This window comes from Hippopotamus amphibius, chromosome 1 (genome assembly GCF_030028045.1).
Source record: "Hippopotamus amphibius kiboko isolate mHipAmp2 chromosome 1, mHipAmp2.hap2, whole genome shotgun sequence".
NCBI lineage: Eukaryota > Metazoa > Chordata > Mammalia > Artiodactyla > Hippopotamidae > Hippopotamus > Hippopotamus amphibius.
Window position 1 is genome coordinate 179,279,226 of NC_080186.1, and position 23,653 is coordinate 179,302,878.

The 23,653-nt window shown below is 43.3% G+C and overlaps 1 protein-coding gene across 1 annotated transcript; it reads right to left on the reverse strand.

Moving 5' to 3' along the window:
- Positions 1-4,923: 4,923 nt before the first annotated feature.
- On the reverse strand, positions 4,924-9,501 carry FAM170A (family with sequence similarity 170 member A). Its single transcript, XM_057700887.1, has 4 exons — positions 9,399-9,501; positions 6,928-7,068; positions 5,318-6,116; positions 4,924-5,044 (listed from the first exon to the last, which is right to left on the reverse strand). The coding sequence occupies exons 1-4, from the start codon at positions 9,466-9,468 to the stop codon at positions 5,038-5,040; spliced, it is 1,017 nt and encodes a 338-aa protein (XP_057556870.1). The 5' UTR covers positions 9,469-9,501; the 3' UTR covers positions 4,924-5,037.
- Between the last annotated feature and the right edge of the window lie 14,152 nt (positions 9,502-23,653).

Here is a 23,653-nt window from a genome sequence, read left to right on the forward strand (position 1 = left end):
GTATTGATGAACTCAGTGGTAGAGGAAGAATAAAGACACAGAGGTAGAGAACAGACTTGAGGACATGGGGAGGTAGGGAAGGAGAAGCTGGAACAAAGTAAAAGAGTACTATTGACATTTATATACTACCAAATGTAAAACAGATAGCTAGTGGGAAGCAACTGCCTAACACAGTGAGATCAACCCAATAATTGCTGAAGACCTAGAGGGCTGGGGCTGGGAGTGTGGGAGGCATGCTCGGGAGGGAGGCTCAAGAAGGAGGGGATATGGGGATATGTGTATAAATACAGCTGATTCGCTTTGTTGTACAGTGGAAACTGGCACAACAGTATAAACCTATTATACTCCAATAAAGATAAAAAAAAAAAAGAAATCAATCATATGTAGTAGTTACTTACCCTTAAGTAGAGAAATAGCCATGACAAAAGTACAAGTATTAGGGAAAATTGAAGTGTAGAGTTTAAAATGTCAGTAACCCATAAGGAAATTGGAAACCATTTAAAATATTCATATTAAATCTCTATGTTAAAGACATTAAAAAAATCTCTAATCAAAATGTTAATTTTAGAATAGATATGTATGGTACAATTTATAAATCAAAAACACTTAAAAGAAATGCAATCTGGTTAACAGGTAAAGTCACAAGACAATCGCAGGACAAAAAGAGCATCTTTCTCAAAATGTCCATCAGTAAGGGAATACTTAATTATATTATGATTTGTCACTAAAAGTGAATAAATTACATTTGCCTAAAAAAATGGGATAGCCCTATAGCAACGATTCATACTAAATCCCTATTTTAAAGACATTAAAGGATTTCCAATTAAACAATTAATTTTAGAATAGATATGGAATGATACAATTTATACATCAAAAATTCTATAAAGCTATAAATCATATATAAAACACCTACATATGTAAATTCATGGACCAAAAGTCTTGAAATCAGACAGCTAATGATCAGTAATCTCTGCAGGAGGAAGTAATCTTGGGAGTGGGGTTGGGGTATTATGAAGGGGAACTTTTATTGTACTTTTATACACTGAACTCTTTAAAATAACTGAGGTTTTTATAAAGAGAACATTCCTAATATTATTCCTAAATTTTAAAAATATGTAATTGTATAATACTATGAAAAATTAACTGATGTATTTTAATTTCCCATCCAGTCAGCAAGGGACTCTGAGTTTACTGCATTAAGAGGGTAAAGACTCAGCAGAAATGAGAGAATAAAAAAGAAAATTCTCAGCTTTGGAATGTTAAAAACAGAAGCCATAGTAGAAAAGGTGAGAATTCCGTGAACAAAAAATCTCATCTCAATTGTAAAAAGTATTCCTGGCACCGGGAGGAAGGACAGAGAAGGAGGGAGGATAGAGGGAGAGAGATCACTGTATCCAGGGATGGGAAACTGTGCATGAGGATGATGTGCCCAGGAAGAGAATCAGTATCTGGAGATGTGGTCATTGCCTCCATCCATCACTTCCCATCTCGGACCTCAGGAAATTCAGAGAGTGAGTGAGAATAAGTCAGGAGGGCCACACACACAGTCTGTGCAGTAAGGGTTATGGTCATTCCCTATTTGTGAGAAACTGCCAGCTATTTTCATTTTTTGTTCTAGTTCATTTAACTGGATTTCAGGGGAGTTTAGTTATATCTACTTTACTAGAATCTTAACCAACAGTTTAAAAGATAAGCTCAAATATGACTTCAAATTGCATGGAGGCTACCTTGCTCTGAGCAGGGATTGAGTCTTACTCAAAACTTGTTTTGTCAGCAGCTCCACAGAAAAGATCTGGTGTGATCCATGTGTGCACTTGCCTTGGTCAGAAAAGCATTCAAGCCACAGGCCTCAATTCCCCACTTCACAGCCAATGCAGATTTTTGGGAATAGGTAAGCACAGTGATAACTGCTTCCTGCAACACTGTGAATCCTGCCTGCAGGCCCTCATGTTACCCCCAGTCCATGCTTACAGGGAAGTCTCTATCGCAGTAGGAACAGCAGTGAGACCCCTCACTTAATAACCAACATCCTACCAAGTTATGTGGAATAAACCCTAGGTGTTTGAAGCAGTCAGTGGAACAGAGAAGTCAAAAAATATCCCAAGGAAAGGAGAGGCAATGATATAGATCTGGGGAAAGAGGGCGAAAGGGATAATTCTTGGTTGGGCTCAACAGCAGGTGAAAAGGAACAAAAGTGAAGATTATAGAGTATGAAGAGGCTGTCAGAGTGTGAGTGGAATCTCCCAGGTGGTGGCATGAGTATGGAAGGGTGGGATAAGCCTCAAATTCTGAATTCTTTAGAATGACAGTTACAGGAGACACTAGGCATCTTGAGGCAAGGGATGTGGCTCTGCAGACCAGAGATCCTCTCCCAGATGGAGAGGCTGGGAAACACGAAGCCAGTTTTTTTATTGGAGTATAGTTGATTTATAATGTTGTGTTAGTTTATGGTATACAGCAAAGTGATTCAGTTATATATAAATGTGTATATATGTATGTTTTTCATATTCCTTTTTATTATAGGTTTTCATAGGATATTGAATATAGTTCCCTGGGCTATACAGTAGGACCTTGTTGGTTATCTATTTTATATATAGTAGTTTTTATCTGCTAATCCCAAACTCCTAATTTATCCATACCCCATCACCTCTCCCCTTTGGTAACCATAAGTTTGTTTTCTATGTCTGTGAGTCTGTTTCTGTTTTGTAAATAAGTTCATTTGTATCATATTTTAGATTACACACATAAGGGATATCACATATTTGTCTTTCTCTGACTTACTAGACTTAGTGTGATAATCTCTAGGTCCATCCACATTGCTACAAGTGGCATTATTTCATTTCTTTTTACAGCTGAGTAATATTCCATTGTATATATGTACCACATCTTCTTTATCCATTCCTCTGTCAATGGACACTTAGGTTGGGAAGCTGGCTTATTATTATTATTATCCAAATAATAATGACAAAGCCAGATCCCTGGAACCACTGTTGATTCAATGAAGCCTCATGGAAGTCTCCTTACACACCCTGAAAAAAAAAATCCATGGGAATTTGAAATTAGACCTTTTTCTGCTTAAAGTGACAAAAATCTCTGAACTTCAAATTATTTCCTTCTAATTCCATCAGTCCTACCAAAACCCGATTTTGGCCTCCTACTCAGATGAGGAAGACACATTATTCCCCCCTTACCTTAAAGACTATGGACAACCTCATGCATCAAAATGAGTCTTCAGTGCCTCCCAGAAGACTTTGGTTCCCGTGGGTGGTAGCAGTGATGAGAGGAAGACTTTCAGAGGTGATGGGGTCAAAATCTTGAGAGGCTAGAATAAGAATTTATTTAGATGGGGCTTCCTAGGTGGCGCAGTGGTTAAGAATCCACCTGCCAATGCAGGGGACACGGGTTCAATCCCTGCTCCAGGAAGATCCCACATGCCGTGGAGCAACTAAGCCCATGCACCACAACTGTTGAGCCCATGTGCTGCAACTACTGAAGCCCATGTGCCTAGAGCAACAAGAGAAGCCATGGCAATGAGGAGCCCGCACACCACAATGAAGAGTAGCCCCCCTCACTACAACTAAAGAAAGCCCGCGCACAGCAAAAAAGACCCAACACAGCCAATAAAATAAAAATAAATTAAAAAAAAAATAATTTATTTAGAAAGTCCAATATGTCAGAACTGTAAATATCAGAGCTCATTGGCTCAAACTGCTAATACAGTGATCTCATCTCTGAATTCCTGGTTGAGGTCAGATGGCCCCTTACTGAGCACTGTGACAAAGTCTCACCATCTCAGGAGGAAAGTGTTCCATGAACAACTACAAGAATGAGAAATTTCTCATCTGTCCTAGTGTTTCCTCGTGAAACCATGACAGTCCCTCTTCCAAGCCAGACCTGAATGGATACACACACTACCCTCCAGCTTCTGAAGTTATCGGTCACAGCACTTTCAATCATGACCCACTGGACACAGTTCCCACAGCACCTGCCACTTTCCAGTTACTTTATCTGAATTCAGTGTAGTCTATCATGTTCTCATGTGAAATGTGGTATCCAGCCTTGAAAAACTAGTCACACAGAAGCCTCATCAATCCCAGGAGCTTGGGTACTGCTCAGTCTTGAAAAGGCTGGTGGATGTCTTTGGTGCTTATGTGAAACCTTGTTCACAAACCACAAGAGATACACATGTAGATGACTGATAGATAGATAGACACATTGATAAATGTAATTAAATAAAATATCCAGGAAAGGTTCGGAAAACACCCTTTATTGTATATGATGTTTATATTGTCATATGATGTTAGACTGAGTGCTGGTCCCTTCATCCTCCTTCAGACACCAGCATTCTGTCTGCTACTATCCCCAGGGTCCTTTCTTCTCCCTGGAAGGGATAAAACAAATGAGGCAGAACAGGAAGAGACAAGAAGCACTATGAGCTCTGCTGGTCAGAGTTACCCTTCACCTTTGCCTTAACGCTCAGAGCCACAGACATACCACAGTGACGTTGGCTTCAGATCAACGACCACACAACGAAGGTTTTGGAACATTTCCAAATCTCGAAGGAACCTCATTTCCACGTGACTCCCTCTCACATTCCCCTTTGTCCCCGGTGGCTGGGTACAGTGGTCAGCGTGTGATCCCAGCTCAGGCCAAAGGCTCTCAGACCTCAAACTTCTGGTCCTGCCAGGCCCCCTGTCCTCTCTTCAGACCACTCCTGGCTCTCTCTGCGGAGAAGAGCTGTTGGCAGTATGTCCTCTTAGAGATGAAGTCAATCATGGAGACCCCGAGAAAACTCCCAGTCAAAACGCTCCACGTTCTTGTTTACGTCACCAGAGGCCAGTTCCTCGGATGTGTTGGGTGTGCCCCAAGGCCATGCAGCTGCAGAGCCATCAGGTAACCCAGCGCGTCTCTGCCGCCCCTTCCCTTAGATCCCTCTGCATCCTCGTGCCGAAGCCTCAGAAGACCCAGCCAGCCTCAGGCCTTACCTCTTCCAAGAGAAGGCCACGCCATCTTCCCGCATCCTCTGGCCCATGAATCTCAGTTGCTGTGTGGAAACCAAAAGAAAGAAACACACTTCTTCGCTAAAGAGAACTTCCTGTGGGAGCTGAAAAGTTCGGGATAAATTCCCACTTACAGTCATGACTTTATGAAATGCCGGGGCCAGAAGCAAGGGGCCGGGTTATTCCCATCCCCCTTCCGTTGTCCCCTGAGGTGATACGCCTCCCGCTCTGCCTTATGGAAGCATGAGCCCGGGGTGGAGAGACAGGACGGGCTTGGAGAAGGTACAGCTCCCTCCGCAGCCCCAGCCCCTGCTCACTTCCGGTCCTTCGGAGACGGAAACACACAGCCGGGACACTGGCTCCAGGGTCTCCTCGGGCTGAGGTCCTCTCCCGTGGACTGCTCCTCCTCATTCTCCTGCTCTTCTCGCTTCACTGCCTTCTCCTCCTCCCCCTCCTCCTCCTCCTCCTCTTCCTCCTCCTCCTCCACCTCTTCCTCGGGAGTGCTCTCGAACCCCACGTTGCCCGCCAGCTGGGCCATGGTGAGATGAAAGACGTGGCAGCTGAAGCCCTCCCGGATGCCGTACTGCACGTGCTCCTGGAGGATCTCCAAGGTGGGGAAGACCCGGCAGCAGGCCATGCACCTGAAGCCGGTCTCCATGGTCACCAGCCAGTCCGGTGTCTTGGCCCTGGGTCTCTCCTCGACGGCAGGGGACCCTGGTGGGCTGTCTGGCTCTGCCCGTTCCTCGTGCTCCTTCTCCTCCCCGCCGGGCTCGCTGTCAGACAGGAGGTTTCTGGTGGACACATCAGAGGGGGGAGTACCTACCCGCACGTCCTCAGCAAGGGGCACTTCTTCCATCCTCAGTTGTGTTTCTAGCGACTCCGAGGGTTTCTCTGTCTCCCAGGAGACAGCTACACCCTTTTTCATTTGTACCTGCGTGTAGTATATTTTCATGCCTCTTTCCTCTTTGTTTGTATACAGGGAGGACACACAGGTCTTATAGGACGAAGGGGATGAGAAGGAGACACGTTGTGATGGGAGAGCAGTCTCCCCTTGTTCCTGAGCCTGGGCTAGGGGTAGTCTAGGCTGGGGACTATCTTGATGTAATCTCTGGATTCCTGGGAAAGGAAATTAGAAACATAAGAACACGTGTGGGCCATGCTGGACGCTGAGGGAGCAGTGGTGGTAGACGAGAGAGGGATGTCTGTATGACGTAGCTGTGTCATGAGCTTGGTGTCTGTTGGCCATAGGATGCGGTGGTGTATACGGTGTCACCTGTGGGCTTTCATCTGTGTGTGGAGGGATACTGGAGTGGTGTCTGTATATAGAGGTGTGGTGTATGGTGGTGAGGCTGTGGTACGTGAGGGATATTGGTGGATGGGTGTACTACAAGACATGTGAGTTTGGGAACATCGCTGGTGTGTTACTTGTGAAGTGGGGCTGTGGTGCAGGAGAAGAGCATTGTGGATCACATGCTTGGGGTTTTGTGTGTGCACTGAGGATAGCTGTGCATGGCAAGTGGATGCGTGCGTGAGGTGTGCGGACCTGAGCTGGGTGATCCTGCGGTCAGCCTGGAGGCCTGTGCTGAAGGACTCTGTCCTTCTCTGGAAGCAAAAGCAAAGACGAACCCTACATGTTCCTCTGAAGATGCTTGATCTGGTCCCTCTGCCCTCCGGCTCAAGCCCAGGCCTTTCCAGCCCCTGCTCCTCAGCTTCCCCACTGTGGTGGTACCAGGACTTACATGCCCCCACACCGAGCTCTTAGGAGGACTCCATGCCCTCCTAACCGCTCTGCCATCCTACCCCAGCTCCTCCACAGAGCCCTGACCACCTCTGATGACCCTGGGTTTCCTCTCAGCCTCGCTGGGATCTCAGCGCCTCCTGCCCCACAGCCAAGGCCCCCTGCACCCAAGGAGCCGCGCACTCTTACCGCCGTGGATGAGCTTGCGCGGAGAAGAAGCACAGGAGAAGTATTCGGAGGCAGAGGAGACCTCCCCTGCCCCTGGGCTGCAGCCTCGGGCCACTGCAGTGGATCCAAGCTGAGGGGGATCCTCTTGTGACTTTGAGATTCCTGAGGGAGGAATGAAAGGCTCAGGGTAGGTTGAGCATGTTTGTTTATCAGTCATCTGTCCACAAATAGTTACTGAGTGTCTGACACATGTCAGGTGCAGTGAATACACACTGTTTATGATGTGGTTCCCAGTGGATACTCCAGTATTTAGTTCAAATCAATAATTATTCTGTCAGGGTCTTGTTGGGAATGTAGGCCTGGGTGGTGACTGTGTTTGTGAAGTGTAAGTGGTGTGTCTCAGTTAGGTCTGTGATAAGTGTGGGGTCGGCGTGGTAAGCACAGGGCACATGTGTATATCTGTGTCTGTGGCTTTTGTGTACATGGTATCTGTTCGTAAGTCAGCAATATGGGACATGTAACTTTTCCTCATTACCTGGTGTGGCTTGTATTTCTGGTGGGTGTTCATTTATGCATTCAACAAGAGTCAGTAAGCAGCTACTACTAGGTATCTGGCACTGTTCCATTATTCTAGTCTCTGGTAATGCTAAACATTCCAGTAGGGGAAGACAGACACTAAACAGAAATACAGTAAGTATATAATACATCAGCTGGTGGTAAGTATATAAGGGTTGCCAGATTTAGCAAACAAAAATACAGGACCCCCAGTTAAATTTCAATTTCAGATAAACCAAGAATAATTTTTTAGTGTCAGTATTCTCACGCAGTATTTGGTCTTACTTATTTTTAGTGTAAGTATAGCCTGTACAATATTTGGGACATACTCATACTGAAAAATTATTTGTTGTTTATTTGGAATTGAAATTTAACTGGATATCCTGTATTTTATCTGGCAGCCCTGATAGGGGTTGGTGAGTTTGTGGTTTACTGTGGTTTGTACAAAGTGAGTCTGGCATTACTAAACAATGTGTTATAAGTGTGGTGTGTATGACATGTGGCTGGTTCATACAGAGGTATTTAGAGATACCTCTAAGGTATCTGTGTTTGTGTGAGAGTTGAGGAGATATACATATAGTGTGTGTGTGTGTGTGTGTGTGTGTGTGTGTGTGTGTGTGTATGTGTGTATCTAATCTCCAGAATTTGGTGTTGGATGAGAGGATTGTGATCCAGGCAGGTTGTATGAGAACGCAGTACAGGAGTGAGACATGTATATACCTATATGTGCTGTGTGTGGTTTAATAAAGAACTTAAGTGTAGGGGTGTGTGATATTTTTGCTGTATCAGAATTTGTATGGGTGTATGAGTGACTATCTCATGAAATACCACTAACAAGAATTCTGTACACACTCTAACATACACTGAGTGTTACCCAGGTCCAGGCAGGGTGACAAGAACTTTACCATGCAGCACTCTAGCCCCATTCTCCCCAATGCTTCTTCCAGCACCACACACACACACACACACACACATACACACACACACAGAAATATTCTGAAGTGTAGGGGGCAGGGGCAGTCATTGCCTTCCCCATCCTGTCCCAGCCGCTGCCTGAAAATCTGCCTGCTGTCTAGACCTCCATTCCCAGGGCCCATCCTACAGTCTGCAGGGCCCTGGGCCTAGTAGGTGTTGCTGGGCTCTAATTTGGGGCAGAGGCCTCCATCTGGAACTCTGGGGTGGGCTCCACTCTGCCCCACTTCTTCAAGTGACAACCCCCTCTCTCAGGACAAGCTACTCGCCTACAGTTAACGCCCGCAGGCATCATGTGGCCAGTGGCTCTCAGAGCTCCCTGCAGGACTCTGATGACTTTTCTCACCCCCACCCCTGTGGTCTCGGTCTCTGAAAGGCCCTTGCCTTCCCTTGATCTCCTTTGGGAAATTCTTCCTGTTGAAGGAATAAAACTTTCTTGCTTTCAATATGATGCCATCCCTAGGCAAACAACCTCCTTTTGAACTACATTCCACTTTTCAAGACATTTTTCAACAAGGCCTTCAACTCATGGGGCTTCTCTTTACACTTTGGTAAAAGGGGCCAAGCAACTCATGGGTCTCTCTCAGCATCCTTCACTTCCCCCACCTCATGACCCCAGGGAAAGATCAAAGAGAGTAAGAGAGAACTCGGGGACTGAGAAAAGCTGCACCTCTAGGTCTGTGCAAGCAGGATGCAGCCTGCTGCGAGTCTGACAAAGCTCTGGGCCCAGCAGCCCCAGGAGAGAGTCGTCAGACCAGCAGGGCTGCCCTCCTGTCTGCCAGGGGCATCTGGCCTTTCTGTGCCATCTCACACCACAGGGACCCTCTGGATGGGTACAGCAGCATCACTGAGACAAGGTCTCTCGCTCCCTGCTTCACAGGTGACACGTTCTCAGGCCCCGCTTCCTAGAGAAGGCTCAGGGTGGCAGAAACCCATGTGCCCCAGACAATTCACCCCCCACATACCTCCTCCTTTCTCAGCAGCTTCCTGGGACTCTTCATTTTCCAGATGTTTCCTCTTTCGTCGCCGCTTCATTGTACCAACTAGAAGACTCCCTTATAAGATGCCTCACGTCCAGCTCCTCCTCTTCCCTGCAGGATGGCCCTTCTTGGCTCTCAGGAAATCCGTTGAAATGATTCGATACAAATAAAAATAGTCAAGTCTCCTAAATGGTTGAAGAACCTGGACCACTTGGTGAACCAGCAGCACTGCCCAGTGCTCACCACAGCACAGGGCTGTTAAGGTTCAAAGGTCACAAGGCCCACAGCAGGATTCTCTGACCTCAGTGATGACATCAGAGCATTCTATGGACCTAGATCCAACACAGTCTCTGCAACACACAGATCTCATTTTCAAGAACAATTCCTTTCTCCCAGTAGAACCTCTCCCATGAATTCAACTCTCACATCTTTCAAATGTGGCAGGATATTTTGAGATGTTAATCTGTTCCTGTTTATTTTTTTTTTCTTTTCTTCCCTTATTTCACCCTTTCCCTTCTGTATTTAAGTGGGTAGCAGACCCTATGTTCACTGGCCAGTGGAAGAGCATGGCTGGGTGTAGCAGAAATAGCATGCTGATAATCTCAGCTTTTATTTCTAAAATCCCAAACTCCATGGAAAAGAGAAGATACTTGAGCAGAAACATAACAGAAGCAGGTTTTTGAAATTAGGTACTGTCTTGTTTCCCTACTGGAGTGTTGAAAGGTGCTAATTAAGTCAGAGAGAGATGTCTGTGGATCCTGGAGGAGAAAAGGCCTCTCAAGTGTGGCTGGAGGGGTAGATGGGGCAAAAACTCTAAAAGGAGAATGGCTATAGTGTGCATACAAGCAGAATCATGGCAACCTGTCCCACACATGGCACAGGGGCCACCAAACCTAAAGGAGGCACGGCACCCGAGCTGACGGACATCTACACTACAACCGTGTGCTCCAATCAATAATGATCATGCTTCTACCCCCTCCCTCAAAACCTGGGTCCTGTATGACTTCCAAATAGGGATGGGTGGAAATCCAAACAGGACACCAGCGGGATCAAGGCTTAAAAGACAAATTAAGTGGAGTTATAAAAAAAAATTTCATACTATTTCTTGCACACCTCTGCTTGTGGGCTATAATTTATACCAGTTATAAGTGGCAATCCATCTGGAGCCTCCTGATTCCACTCTAGAATTAGAGACACCTCATTTCGAGGTAGTGGCTATGATCCAGTGGGAATACTGGTACGCAGGGATGCGGTGGACTCCCAGAAGTCACTGCTTTCATTAGAAATACCCCACGAACTGAGGTGGGTCCCAATTTGAAAGGGCACTGCAGAATGACTTAAAGTTTCAGGCAGTGGGAGAGTGAAGAGCAGACAACTGCAACCTTGTGAGGGTTTGCTGATGAGATTAAATCTTCCTGTTTCTTGGAGAATCCCTAGAAAAGAAGGCGCAAGGAGGGTTGTTTGTTTGTTTGTGGCAGAAATTTTTAAACATACAGAAAGTAAAGAGAATGATATAATAGGAATGCAGCACCATCTACCCATCGCCAGTTTCAACAATTATCAATAGTCTGCCATTCTTGTTCTGCTTCGCTCACACACGCACACACACACACACACACTCACTCACTCGCACACTTTTAGCTTTTTGTTCATTTATTTTGGTTTAGGACTTTGGGGAGGATGGAAGAAGTGCTGTACTTTAATGCAAATCTCAGATACTATGTCATTTCCCCTTAAATGCAATAGTATTTATCGCCAACTAAGAACTTGTTTCTAACATAACAACAACATCATTACCTCACCCAACAAATTTAATCATTTCTTCTTATCACAATAGCCAATCCATACTCAATTTCCTCCAACTGTGTTAAAATGTCTTTTTTATACACGGTCCATTGAAATCAAGATCTAACCAAGGTCCACACATTGCAATTGGCCAGTGTGTCTTTTAGTCTACACCAGTTCTCCCTCCCTTTTTGGCACTGATTTATTGAAGAAACTAAGTAAAATTTATCCTGTAGAGTTTTCCACAGGAGTCTGTTGATTGTATTCCTGTGATGTCATTTGAGATGTTCCCTATCACCTGTATTTCCCTGTAAACAAGTAGTTAGAGCTAGAGAATCAATTAGATTTAGATTCAATTTCATGTTACTACAAGATTATTTTATAAGCGATGCTGTGTACCTTCCTATTGCATTGCAACAGGAAGTACAAAAGGTTGTCCTGTTTTTAATCAAGTTAAGATTGATCAGCAAGCTCAGGTACTGTCAGCTTGGTCCCCCCCTCCATAAAGATGAGGAAGCATAATGCTCCTCACCAACCTTTCAACAAAGAGCAGTAATGACCACTGATGAGCATCACTTCCTCAGGAGCTGAACTTTCATTAGATGTTCCAATCCCATCATTCCAAGGAGGGTGATTCTTAAGGCATCTTTCTTGGACACTGAATTTCTGAAATAAATGAACTTCTCTTCAGAAATGGAAAGATGATTCCAAGTACATCAGCTCAAGTTCTCCAAGCTAGAGCCAATGTGGTTTATCACAGCAAGCCCCTGCTAGGTTGGGACATACTTTGGTCATTTCTTCATTTCTTCATTCATTCTTCACTCTGTAAATAGTTATTTAGCCCCTACGAGGTGCCAGGCTCTCTAGATTCTGTTCTTGAACGTTTAAGAACAAAACAGATAAAAAGATTTTCTCTCAAGGAGCTTAATTCTAGAGGAAAATATAGACAATTTTTTTAAATAAGTAAAATATCTAGTATGTTAGATATTTGCAAGTATCATGAAGAAAAATAAAGTAAGAAACTGTATTTGGAACTATAGGAAATAGGGGAATTTTATATTGAATGGGAGATCATGGAAGGCTTCCCTAGAAGGGTGTCATCTCGGTAGGACCTGAGGGCAATAAGGGAACTTAGAGCCAAGGTTACAGTTTTTAGGCAAAAAGAGGCTGAAGGCTGGGTCAGGGGTTGCTTGGCCTGTTTGAATACCAGGAAGAAAGCCATGTGGCCAGAGCTGAGTGAGGGAGAGAGGTGAGATCAGAGAGATAATGAGGGACCAAATGATATAGGGCCTTATAGGCGACTGTTAAAACTTTGGCTTTCACTCTGAGTGACATGGGAAGCTTGCAGAGTTTTAAGTGAAAAATTACATTTTAAAAGATCACTCAAATTGCTTTGTTAAGAATAGATTATTGGGAGGCAAGGTCAGAATCAGAGAGAACAGTGGGCCTATTGCAATAAACCAGGAAAGAGATAAACCATAAAAAAAAAAAATAGATAAACTATACATTATCAAAACTAAAATCATTTGCTATGTGAAGGATTCTTTTAAGAGTATGAGAAGTCAAGCTACAGACTGGGAGAAAATATTACAAACTACAAATAAGTAATGTCTATAATATAAAAAGAACTCAAACTCAACAGTAAGAAAATAGTCTGATTAGAAAATGGACAAGAGGTATGAAGAGATGCTTCATTGAAGAGGATATACAAATCACAAATAAGTACATGAAATGATATTTAATATCACTAGCCATTAGGAAAATGAAAATGAAAACCATAATAAGATATCACTACCCATCTATCAGAATAGCTATGGGACTCAGGTAAAAAATTAGCTTGCTCCTCTAAACAAAATTTTCTTAGCACCTGGGAAGTCTCCATGGCAGGAATAAACCTTTTCCTATCCACAGGAGAGCAAGTAAGTTAACACTAGGGGAAACACTTCATAAATCATACCAGCTACACAAATGTGAGGTGCAACGGTTACCCTCAGGAGCTGCAACTCTGAATACTTTTAAACTGAAATGGACCTCCAACCTCTCTGTTCCAATCTAAGATTCTATAGTCGTTTCTCAGTATCCTCAGGGGATTGGTTCCAGGAGCCCCCGCAGACACCAAAATCCACGGATGCTCAAGTCCCTTATGTAAAATTGCATAATATCGTCAGCCCTCCTTATCCACATGTTTCACATCTGCAGATTCAACCAATCATGGATAGAAATTTTGATTCACATTTCATTGAATCTAAGGATGTGTGTTTACTGAAAAAAAAAAATCCACCCATAAGTGGACCCATGCAGTTCAAACCCATGTTGTTCAAGAGTCACCTATAGTACCAAGTCCAATGTGGAGGGACAGGAGGTTCCCCGTACCACCAAGCAATTATCAGACACCACCTGAGTATTGTACAAATGTAGCTCAATTCTGACACTATCTATCCAAAGATAGATTCCACAGATTAAGGGCTCAGTCCTACAAGACTACACACACACACACACACACACACACACACACACATTCAGACGCCAGTAGCAAATCTAAGTTGCCTTCCTTGCTTCTGACCAACCAGATGTTGCTTTGGGCTTAATTCATTCACACAAGGCAGGCTCACAGAACTCAGAGAAACATTTTACTTACTAGATTACCATTTTACTTTCTACATATTTTATTTACTACATATATATATTACATATATATAAAAACTCAGGAACAGCCAGATGGAAGAGATCCATAAGACAAAGCATAGGGAAAGGGTCCAAATCTTTCGTGGTCTCTGAGCATGCCACTCTCCTCAAACCTTCACATGTTCACCAACTCAGAAGCAATCCAAACCCCCTCCTTTTGGGTTTTTATGGAGGTTTTTTAACATAAGCTGAGTGATTAAATCATTTGCCTTTGGTGAATGATTCAACCTCCAGCCACTCTGACCTCCCCAGAGAGGTGGGAATGAAAGTTCCAACCCTCTAATTATTTGGTTGGCTCCACTAGCAACCAGCCTCCATCCTTAGATGTTTTCCTAAAGTCACCTCATTGACGTAACAAAAGACAACTTTGTTGCTCTCAGCACTTAGGAAATTCCAAAGGTTTCAGGAGCTCTGTGCCAGAAACACCGAAGACCAAATATCTATTTCTTATTATATCACACAGCTATCTTTAATTTCTACAGCACTGCCCAGTCAAGAGGTTGCCTAGTCTATATTTCAGTATTCCCAATGATAGGTAACAATTCCCCTCAAAGCAGCCTTGACATTTATCTATAGAAAACTTAAACTTTGAGAAAAAGAAGGATCTTCAATACCCATGGGGCTTTCCCTATGCATCCCACTTATACTCTATGGAGACTATATCAATCAAGACTAACCTTGAACATTTATCGTAACAAATAATTCCCCCAAATCTCAGTGGTTTAAAACAACAAAGGTTCATTTTCCGCTCCTTGTGCACGTCTATCGTGGGCTGCCTAGGAGTTCTGCTCCTTACTGTCCTCACCCCTGGACTCAGCTTGGCAAAGCCACCTCTCTCAGTCATCTTTGTAGAGAGAAAGAATTGTGGAGCCTCACATCAGCAGTGTGAGTTTTGGCCCAGAAGTAACACATATCACTTCCACACAAAATTGGTGACCACAATCTTACTGCTGGGGGAACCACTGCCTGAAACCTCCCGTCCTGGCCAGGCCCAACAGTAACCACTTGCATGAGTTATCTTACAACAGGAAATCCTGGTAAGGTACACGGAACTGAAGAGCTACCATTAACTGGAAGAAGTAGGGAAAGGTCAAAAGGATAGAGGAGACTCCAGTCCATTATGTCCTACCAACCTCTCAGAATCCTCCTCGCTGGAATCCACCTTGGCTGAGTGATGTGTGTGCCACCAGGAAGGCCCCTGAATCAGAATAATTGGCCAGAGACAACCGGGAAACTAACCCCATTACCATAGAACCCGAGACTGTGAGCCATGTGGCAGAGCAGTGCTCCTGGGCTCTCTTACCCTGCTACTCTCCACCCAGGCGCCCCTTCCCAATAAAGTCTCTTGCTTTGACAGCACGTGTGTCTCCTCAGAAAATTCATTTCTGAATGGTAGACAAGAGCCCATTCTCGGGCCCTGGAAGGGGTCCCCATTTCTGCAATATTATCATGTGTCTCCCCATTTTCTAGACTCCTTAGGCAAAAATAATTGTGAACAATACTACTGAATAGTACAGAAACCATACAGAAAAATTCTAATTCCTCCCTGTTAAATATGAGAGTTGACAAAACCATCCAGCTAAGCATTCACAAAACTGGGTCTAGAACTCAGATCTCTTAGACTGTGATTCAGAACCTTTTTCCACTATGCTATGTTAAGATTTTTATACCAGGACAATGTAGTTGGGATAGTAATGCATTTACTTCATTTTTTGTTTTGTTTCTTTTTTATAAATCGATTCAGGAGGGAGGCTTTGGAAGCTCCTAAAGCACTTGCCTTAAACTGAAAAGCAACTGGAAAATAATCTCACTGCCTTTTGAAATGTTTGCCCTAGTGAAGATTAGATGTCTGGGAGGCTCTTATATTCTGAATATAGGGAATAAAAAGGGAACAATCTTCCTAAGACTTTAAGAAACAGGCGGAAAAACTCTTGACTCCCACTTTGCTATTTTGATTATCATGTTGACACTTCAGTTCTTTGAGTAATAGTGGTGGCAACAGCTAGATTTTCGCCAAGATAAAAGTATAATATATAATAGCATGGCAGCCCCTGCAGAACCACACACCACGGTAAATGCTTTAGCTCAATCCTATTTGCTCATAGGGCTGTGCAAAGTAACAAATGGTTCTGAAACATTTATTCCAAATAGCTTTCTTCTTATTACTTTAAAGATAACTTGGCTGCCAAATACTTGCTCCATGATGAAAAAGAACGCATATATGAGAGGAGGATTTATGCATTAAGAGATGCTGTTTATTTTGCTCCTGCAGATACAGTGTACCTCTAATGAATCAGAGGCAATCTTCCTCTCTTCCCTAAATTGTACACAAATGAATATGTCGTTCCCCCCTCCCTTCAATTCATCCTGGTCATAGTTATTTTCATATTCTTCATTCATTCGGGCAGACTCTTAATGAATGTGTCTGATTTCCCCCACAACATAGGGGTTTCTTATCTATGGATTTTCCACAGCTCCTTGCAGTGAATATGACCCCTAGCAGGACCCTGTGGGGCTCCTGGGCACAAATGCCCATCTGTGTCCTCCCTTTCTTGATTTTAGGAACTAGGCTTCATTCAGCCTCCATGACCTTCCCTGAGTTCCAATGGGCAGGTTCAAACAGTTGCTAATTAGGGAAGGGAGGAAATGTGGAGACAAGGGAGGAACAGTCAAAAGAAACAATACAGCAGCCTTGGGGCAGGGTCCTCGTTCCCCATCAAGTGATATACAAAACAATCTCTTCGAGGTGTTTTGCAGATACTGAAACCCCCCCCAGGTGGGAGAAGTTAACGGTATGCTCCCCACCAGCACTAGACCCCAGATGGGTTGGAACCAGAAGGTTGATGATGCTGAGTCCCACTTACCTCACCACCAACCAGTTAGAAGAATGTCCATGAGCTGATCACACCCTCTTTGAACCATTATTATAAAACTCTTCACTACCCCTTCCACGTGGGACACACAGTTCTGAGGGCATTAACCCACTGTCGGCCCCTTTGCCTGGCAAAGCAATAAAGCTTTCACCCAAAACTCTGTCTCTGAGATTTAATTCAGTGTCAGGGTACAGAGGCCAGATTTGGCTTCAAGTATGAACTCCACTACTTACTCCCTTACCCTGCAAAAAACAAAAGCTTAAATAAATTGCCGAAGTACTGGATCTTCTTCCTCCCTAGGCTAAACAATGTCCTGACATTGTAGCCTCTATTCTTTTTCCCCATACAAGTGAAACCGTGCAACTCAGATTAGGACTTAAACCCATGTGCCAGGACTGGAACCCAGCCAAAACCCAAATTGGGACTTGAACCCATGGTCTTTTAATTGAGATCATACACCTGGTCTCAGGACTTAATGAAACTCTGGTTCTTGCTGTCTCATCACAGAAAGAATTCAGTGAGAGACAAAGTGATAGGTAAGAAGTGGATTTATTTAGAGAGAAACACACTCCACAGACAGAGTGTGGACAATCTCAGAAGGCAAGAGGCCCCAAAATATGGTGTGGTTAGTTTTTATGGACTGGGTAACTTCATAAGCTAATGAGTGGGAGGATTATTCCAACTATTTTGGGGAAGGGGAGGGAATTTCTGGGCATTGGGCCACTGCCCACTTTTTGGCCTTTTATGGTTGGCCTCAGGACTGTCATGGTGCTGATGGGTGTATTATTTAGATGCTAATGTATTACAATGAGCATATAATGAGGCTCAAGGTCTGCTGGAAGTCGACTCATCTGCCATCTTGGACCTAGTTTGTTCTAACCAGTTGTTGTCATGTCCTCTGGCTATGTCATTCTTTTAAAGGTTGTGCCCTGCCCCCTTCCCTCCTGTTTCACAAGCACAGAAGTGCCATCTCTGCATTTATGCTGGCCTGTCACCACGTTCGTGTATCTAAACAAAAGTAAGAGCCCTGTTCATCCCATGTCCTATGTAATCCATCCAACTCCCTTCATCTCTGTCTAAAACTATTTTTTACACTGCCTAAAATTTAACCATAGAGAATCAGTACTTTGCATATTTACCCTTCAAAGGTTTTTATTAAAATACAAGTAACCTCATGACAAGTGGTGCCTTAACTTAAACCATTATCAGCTACTACTTCAGCAAGGACTAGGGGAAAACAGGCTGCGAATTGGGTCATTTTTTAATGAGACTGGAAATGTAAGTATAGGAAAAAGAAGAAATGGAATCTGGTTGGGAGGTAGATATTGGGGAGGTGCTTAAAAAGTACCAAAAATAAACATTCAACTTCGTCATGAATTTGCAACAGATGAAATCTTCCTGAGATGGTGCCCCTGTGTGAAGCAATATATTAAGGACGTATGACACATAGATCCACTGAAACAATAACGTTAATAAACTGAGCTGAGACTCACAGAGTTTAAATAATTAAGGTTGGGAAGAATATTCGAAGTTTATTTTTGTGTATAAATTGCAAGTGAGGGCAGCAGCCTTAGAAAGCAGATTCAGATGATTACTGGTGCCTAGGAAAACCTCTGCCGAAAGAATTAATCTGAAGTGAGCCCCATCTTCCTCTAAACCCATTTGGTAGGGTTTTGAAAATCTCCTCTGTTAACTTAATATCCTTGACATCAACTCATAAAAGTAAATGAGGTTAGGGCTTCCCTGGTGGCATAGTGGTTAAGAATCCTCCTGCCAATGCAGGGAACACGGGTTTGATCCCTGCTCTGGGAAGATCCCACATGCCGCAGAGCAACTAAGCCCGTGCACCACAACTACTGAGCCTGCACTTTAGAGCCCGTGAGCCACAACTATTGAGCCCATGTGCTGCAACTACTGAAGCTCACGCACCTAGAGCCCATGCTCTGCAACAAGAGAAGCCACGGCAGTGAGGAGCCCACGCACCGCAACAAAGAGTAGCCCCCACTCACCGCAACTAAAAAGAAAGCACAGCACAGCAAAAAAGACCCAACACAGCCAATAAAATAAATTAAAAAAAAAAAAAGTACATGAGGTTAACAGGATCTGACCAAGATCTCATCCTCTTCCGAAGGATGGGCAGTGTATCCACAGTGAGGAAGGGAATAGGAAATGCTCACAAATCCCATGCTTAAAATGCCCCTTGTTCTGTCAGTCATGTTTCCGTGCTGTTCAAAGCTCTGAAAAGGACTAGAGAGAAACTTACTCCTAGGTGTGACAACTGAGGTCACTGAAGATTCGATGTTGCCAGCAGCCCACAGAGTCTGCCCTGCGGAAAGCAAAAAAATCGTCATATCCCCACTCCTTTTGCTGGAATGTTTACTGTTGACACTGCAAGAGTTCAGCTGTAGACTATGAGCAAAAACCTTCTGTCAATCACTTTCAGTCCCTAAATGGATAAAAAGAGCTAGAGATTCAGAACAGTTGAAGATTCCTACCTGACACAGAGTTGGGAGCAGTGCCACTAGCATATGGGGAATTTTTTTTTTTTTAATTTATTTATTTATTTTTTTGGGGGGTACACCAGGTTCAATCATCCGTTTTTATACACATATCCCCATCTTCCCTCCCTTCCTTGACGCCCCCCCCAAGCCCCCCCCACCCTCCCCGCCCCAGTCCTCAAAGGCATCTTCCATCCTCGAGTTGGACTCCCTTTGTTATACAACAACTTCCCACTGACTATTTTACAGTTGGTAGTTTATATATGTCTGTGTTACTCTCTCGCTTCGTCTCAGTTTCCCCTTCACCCCCGGCCCCCTCCCATACCTCGAGTTCTCCAGTCCATTCTCTGTATCTGCATCCTTGTTCTGGTCACTGAGTCCAACAGTACCATTTTTAGATTCCGTATATGTGAGTTAGCATACAATATTTGTCCTTCTCTTTCTGACTTACTTCACTCTGTATGACAGACTGTAGTTCTATCCACCTCATTACATATAGCTCCATCTCATCCCTTTTTATAGCTGAGTAATATTCCATTGTATATATATGCCACATCTTCTGTATCCATTCATTTGTTGATGGGCATTTAGGTTGCTTCCATGTTCTGGCTATTGTAAATAGTGCTGCAATAAACATTATGGTACAAGTTTCTTTGGGGATTATGGTTTTCTTTGGGTATATGCCCAGTAGTGGGATTACTGGATCATATGGTAGTTCTATTTGTAGTTTTTTAAGGAACCTCCAAATTGTTTTCCATAGTGGCTGTACCAATTTACAGTTCCACCAACAGTGCAGGAGAGTTCCTTTTTCTCCACACCCTCTCCAACATTTGTTGTTTCCAGACTTTGTGATGATGGCCATTCTGACTGGTGTGAGGTGATACCTCATTGTGGCTTTGACTTGCATTTCTCTGATGATTAGTGATGTGGAGCATCTTTTCATGTGTTTGTTGGCCATCTGTATGTCTTCTTTGGAGAAATGTCTATTTAGGTCTTCTGCCCATTTGTGGATTGGGTTATTTGCTTTTTTGGTATTAAGCTGCATGAGCTGCTTGTATATTTTGGAGGTTAATCCTTTGTCCGTTGTTTCATAGGCAATTATTTTTTCCCACTCTGAGGGTTGCCTTTTAGTCTTGTTTATGGTTTCTTTTGCTGTGCAAAAGCTTTTAAGTTTCATGAGGTCCCATTCATTTATTCTTGATTTTATTTCCATGATTCTAGGAGGTGGGTCAAAAAGGATGGCGCTTTGATGGATGTCATATAGTGTTCTGCCTATGTTTTCCTCTAGGAGTTTGATAGTGTCTGGCCTTACATGTAGGTCTTTAATCCATTTGGAGTTTACTTTTGTGTATGGTGTTAGGAAGTGTTCTAATTTCATTCTTTTGCATGTTGCTGCCCAGTTCTCCCAGCACCACTTATGGAAGAGGCTGTCTTTTTTCCATTGTATATTCTTGCCTCCTTTGTCAAAGATAAGGTGCCCATATGTGTTTGGGCTTACTTCTGAGTTCTCTATTCTATTCCATTGATCTTCCTTTCTATTTTTGTGCCAGTACCATACTGTCTTGATCACTACGGCCTTGTAGTATAGTTTGAAGTCAGGAAGCCTGATTCCACCAGCTCCATTTTTCCTTCTCAAGATTGCTTTGGCTATTCGGGGTCTTTTGTGTTTCCATACAAATCGTAAGATTTCTTGCTCTAGTTCTGTGAAAAATGCCATTGGTAATTTGATCGGGATTGCATTGAATCTGTAAATTGCTTTGGGTAGTACAGTCATTTTCACGATGTTGATTCTTCCAATCCAGGAACATGGTATGTCCCTCCATCTGTTTGTGTCGTCTTTGATTTCTTTCATCAATGTCTTAAAGTTTTCTGCATACAGGTCTTTTGCCTCCTTAGGCAGGTTTATTCCTAGGTATTTTATTCTTTTGGTTGCAGTGGTGAATGGGAGAGTTTCCTTCATTTCTCTTTCTGCTCTTCCGTTGTTAGTGTATAGGAATGCAAGAGATTTCTGTGCATTAATTTTGTATCCTGCTACTTTACTAAACTCATCAATGAGTGCTAGCAGTTTTCTGGTAGAGTCTTTAGGGTTTTCTATATATAATATCATGTCATCTGCAAAGAGTGACAATTTTACTTCTTCTTTTCCAATTTGGATTCCTTTGATTTCTTTTTCTTCTCTGATTGCTGTGGCTAAGACTTCCAAAACTATGTTGAATGATAGTGGTGAGAGTGGACACCCTTGTCTTGTTCCTGTTTTTAGGGGGAATTCTTCCAGTTTTTCTCCATTGAGAACAATGTTGGCTTTTGGTTTTGCATATATGGCTTTTATTATGTTGAGGTAATTTCCTTCTATGCCCATTTTCTGGAGAGCTTTTATCATAAATGGATGTTGAACTTTGTCAAAAGCTTTTTCTGCATCTATTGAAATGATCGCATATGGGGAATTTTTAAGGCTACTTTTAAGTGTGAAGCCCTTTGACTGGTTCTCTGTCTTTTGGGTGTCCCAAAATTTCCATCTTAATGACATTTGGAAGAGAATTCAGGTTCTGTCTTTCCCCAGAGAGAGGAGGCAGCCATAAGTTTTACAAACCTAGAGTTTGTACCTACATCAAAGTTAGACTCTGTTACTATTGGAGCCTGACAATACGTGGATGCCTGGTAAAAATCATTGCCAAATAACATTCATAAGAACCCAATTGCATGAGATGGGGTGCTCTGCTGAGGATAACAAATTAAACATTTACAGCAAAGGCCTCCAGGTGCCCACAGTTTAAGGCAGGCAAATGAGTATGTAGGAAAGGCAAAATTGAAAAATGGCAGACCAAATTCGAATGGACCAAGTAACTGCTTTGCCATTGTAGATTCTTCCTATTCCCTGTCACCCATCCATCTATCCATCCCCCAAAAACATACCCCAACCCTGGTGGCAAAGGTGGAGGCAAAGCCTGGAAGGACAGTCCACAGGTGCTGAGATGCTCAGGGTTGGGAAGGACTTTGATTCTTGTGAAATCCAATCCATGGTACCTTCGAATTTCCTCTGCCATGGCTCCATCAAGTAATTACTTGGCACATGTTCTAGGACCTTCAGGGACTGAGAATCCACCACTTTCTAAAACAACAAAAACAAAAAACTCAACGTATTTGTGCAGATATAACAAAAAATTCTTCCTTATAAGGAGAAATCTGCTTCCCCAGAGCCTGTTGCTTCTAGCTGCATCTTTTAGGGGTACAGAGGAAAAAAAAATCTACATTCCTCTCCCATAAGACAATCCTTTTAATATTTGAAGACTGTTATCTCAGCCCTCCAAGTCTCTTCTTCAGCTGCACAGCCCTATTCCCCCAAACATCCAGATTTCATTTCCCTGTTGTGATCCAAACTTTCCCCTGAATGTCTCCTAGTTGCTTTATATTTGTCTTAATGTACATTCCCCAGAACTGAACACAGTATTCCAACTAAGTTCTGACCAAGGCAAAGTAGAGTGGGGTTCTTACCTCACCTCTCAGCGATACTTAAGATTGGCTTTTTGGTAGCCACATCAAACTGCTAACTCCTACTGAGCTGATACAGCCACTTTAAAGTAGCCAAGTCCAAATTCAAAACCATTATTTTTTTTACCAAGTAATGTAGCTATATGGGTTACCCAGACCTCTTCTATCCCCCACCCAAAGACAACCTAAACCTCACCCCACAAACGTAAAAGCACAACAGTTGGGTAACGTTTTCTGTTTTGTTCATTCCTTTGGAAAAGCTGAAAATTATTTGATTTGCCCAAGATTCCTCAAAATACCCCAAGTCAAAAATTGTCATCTGAAAACATTACGCAACTCGATGAGCTCATCTCATGAATCTTTAAATCCCGTCAAGGATACCTAATATGTTAAACCATCAAATGGATCCTGCCTAGTTAATAGCAAATCGTAGGGGAGAGAGAGCAGGTCTGTCATTAGAGCCACCTGAGTCTGGCTCTCAGCCATCTTCATAGAGCCGTTGGCCCAGGACAACTTACTCTGAGCCTTGCTTTCCTCCCCTAGAAATGGGGAAAATACACCCATCTCGCCATGCCCTTATATAAAGTGCTTGACACAATGCCTGGTCTGTGGGGATGGGCAGTAAATGGTATGTCTCCCCTCGCAGCACAGATTATTACAGTTTACACCTCATTTCCCTTAATAGATTCCTAGCTCTCAGAGAAAGGGCCTGGGACTTGCTTGTCTTTACATCCTCCAAACCCTCAACACCCAGTGTGAGTAGACACACATTCCTCTTGAATATAAATGTGAACATTTGGCTTCAGATTCAGTTGCATATCATATAGAAATAATCACATTTCTGCTCTGGTCTCAGTTTCAAAGGGCTATTTTTTTAATTCCCGGGGAGTAGCTAAGATTACCTATTATA

Excerpts from the sequence above, each read along its gene's own strand:
- FAM170A (XM_057700887.1), bottom strand. The coding sequence starts at position 9,468 with ATGAAGCGGCGACGAAAGAGGAAACATCTGGAAAATGAAGAGTCCCAG. Across the intron at positions 7,069-9,398 it reads AGCTGCTGAGAAAGGAGGAG|GAATCTCAAAGTCACAAGAG; the intron begins GTATGTGGGGGG and ends TTCCTCCCTCAG. Across the intron at positions 6,117-6,927 it reads GCGCAAGCTCATCCACGGCG|GAATCCAGAGATTACATCAA; the intron begins GTAAGAGTGCGC and ends TTCCTTTCCCAG.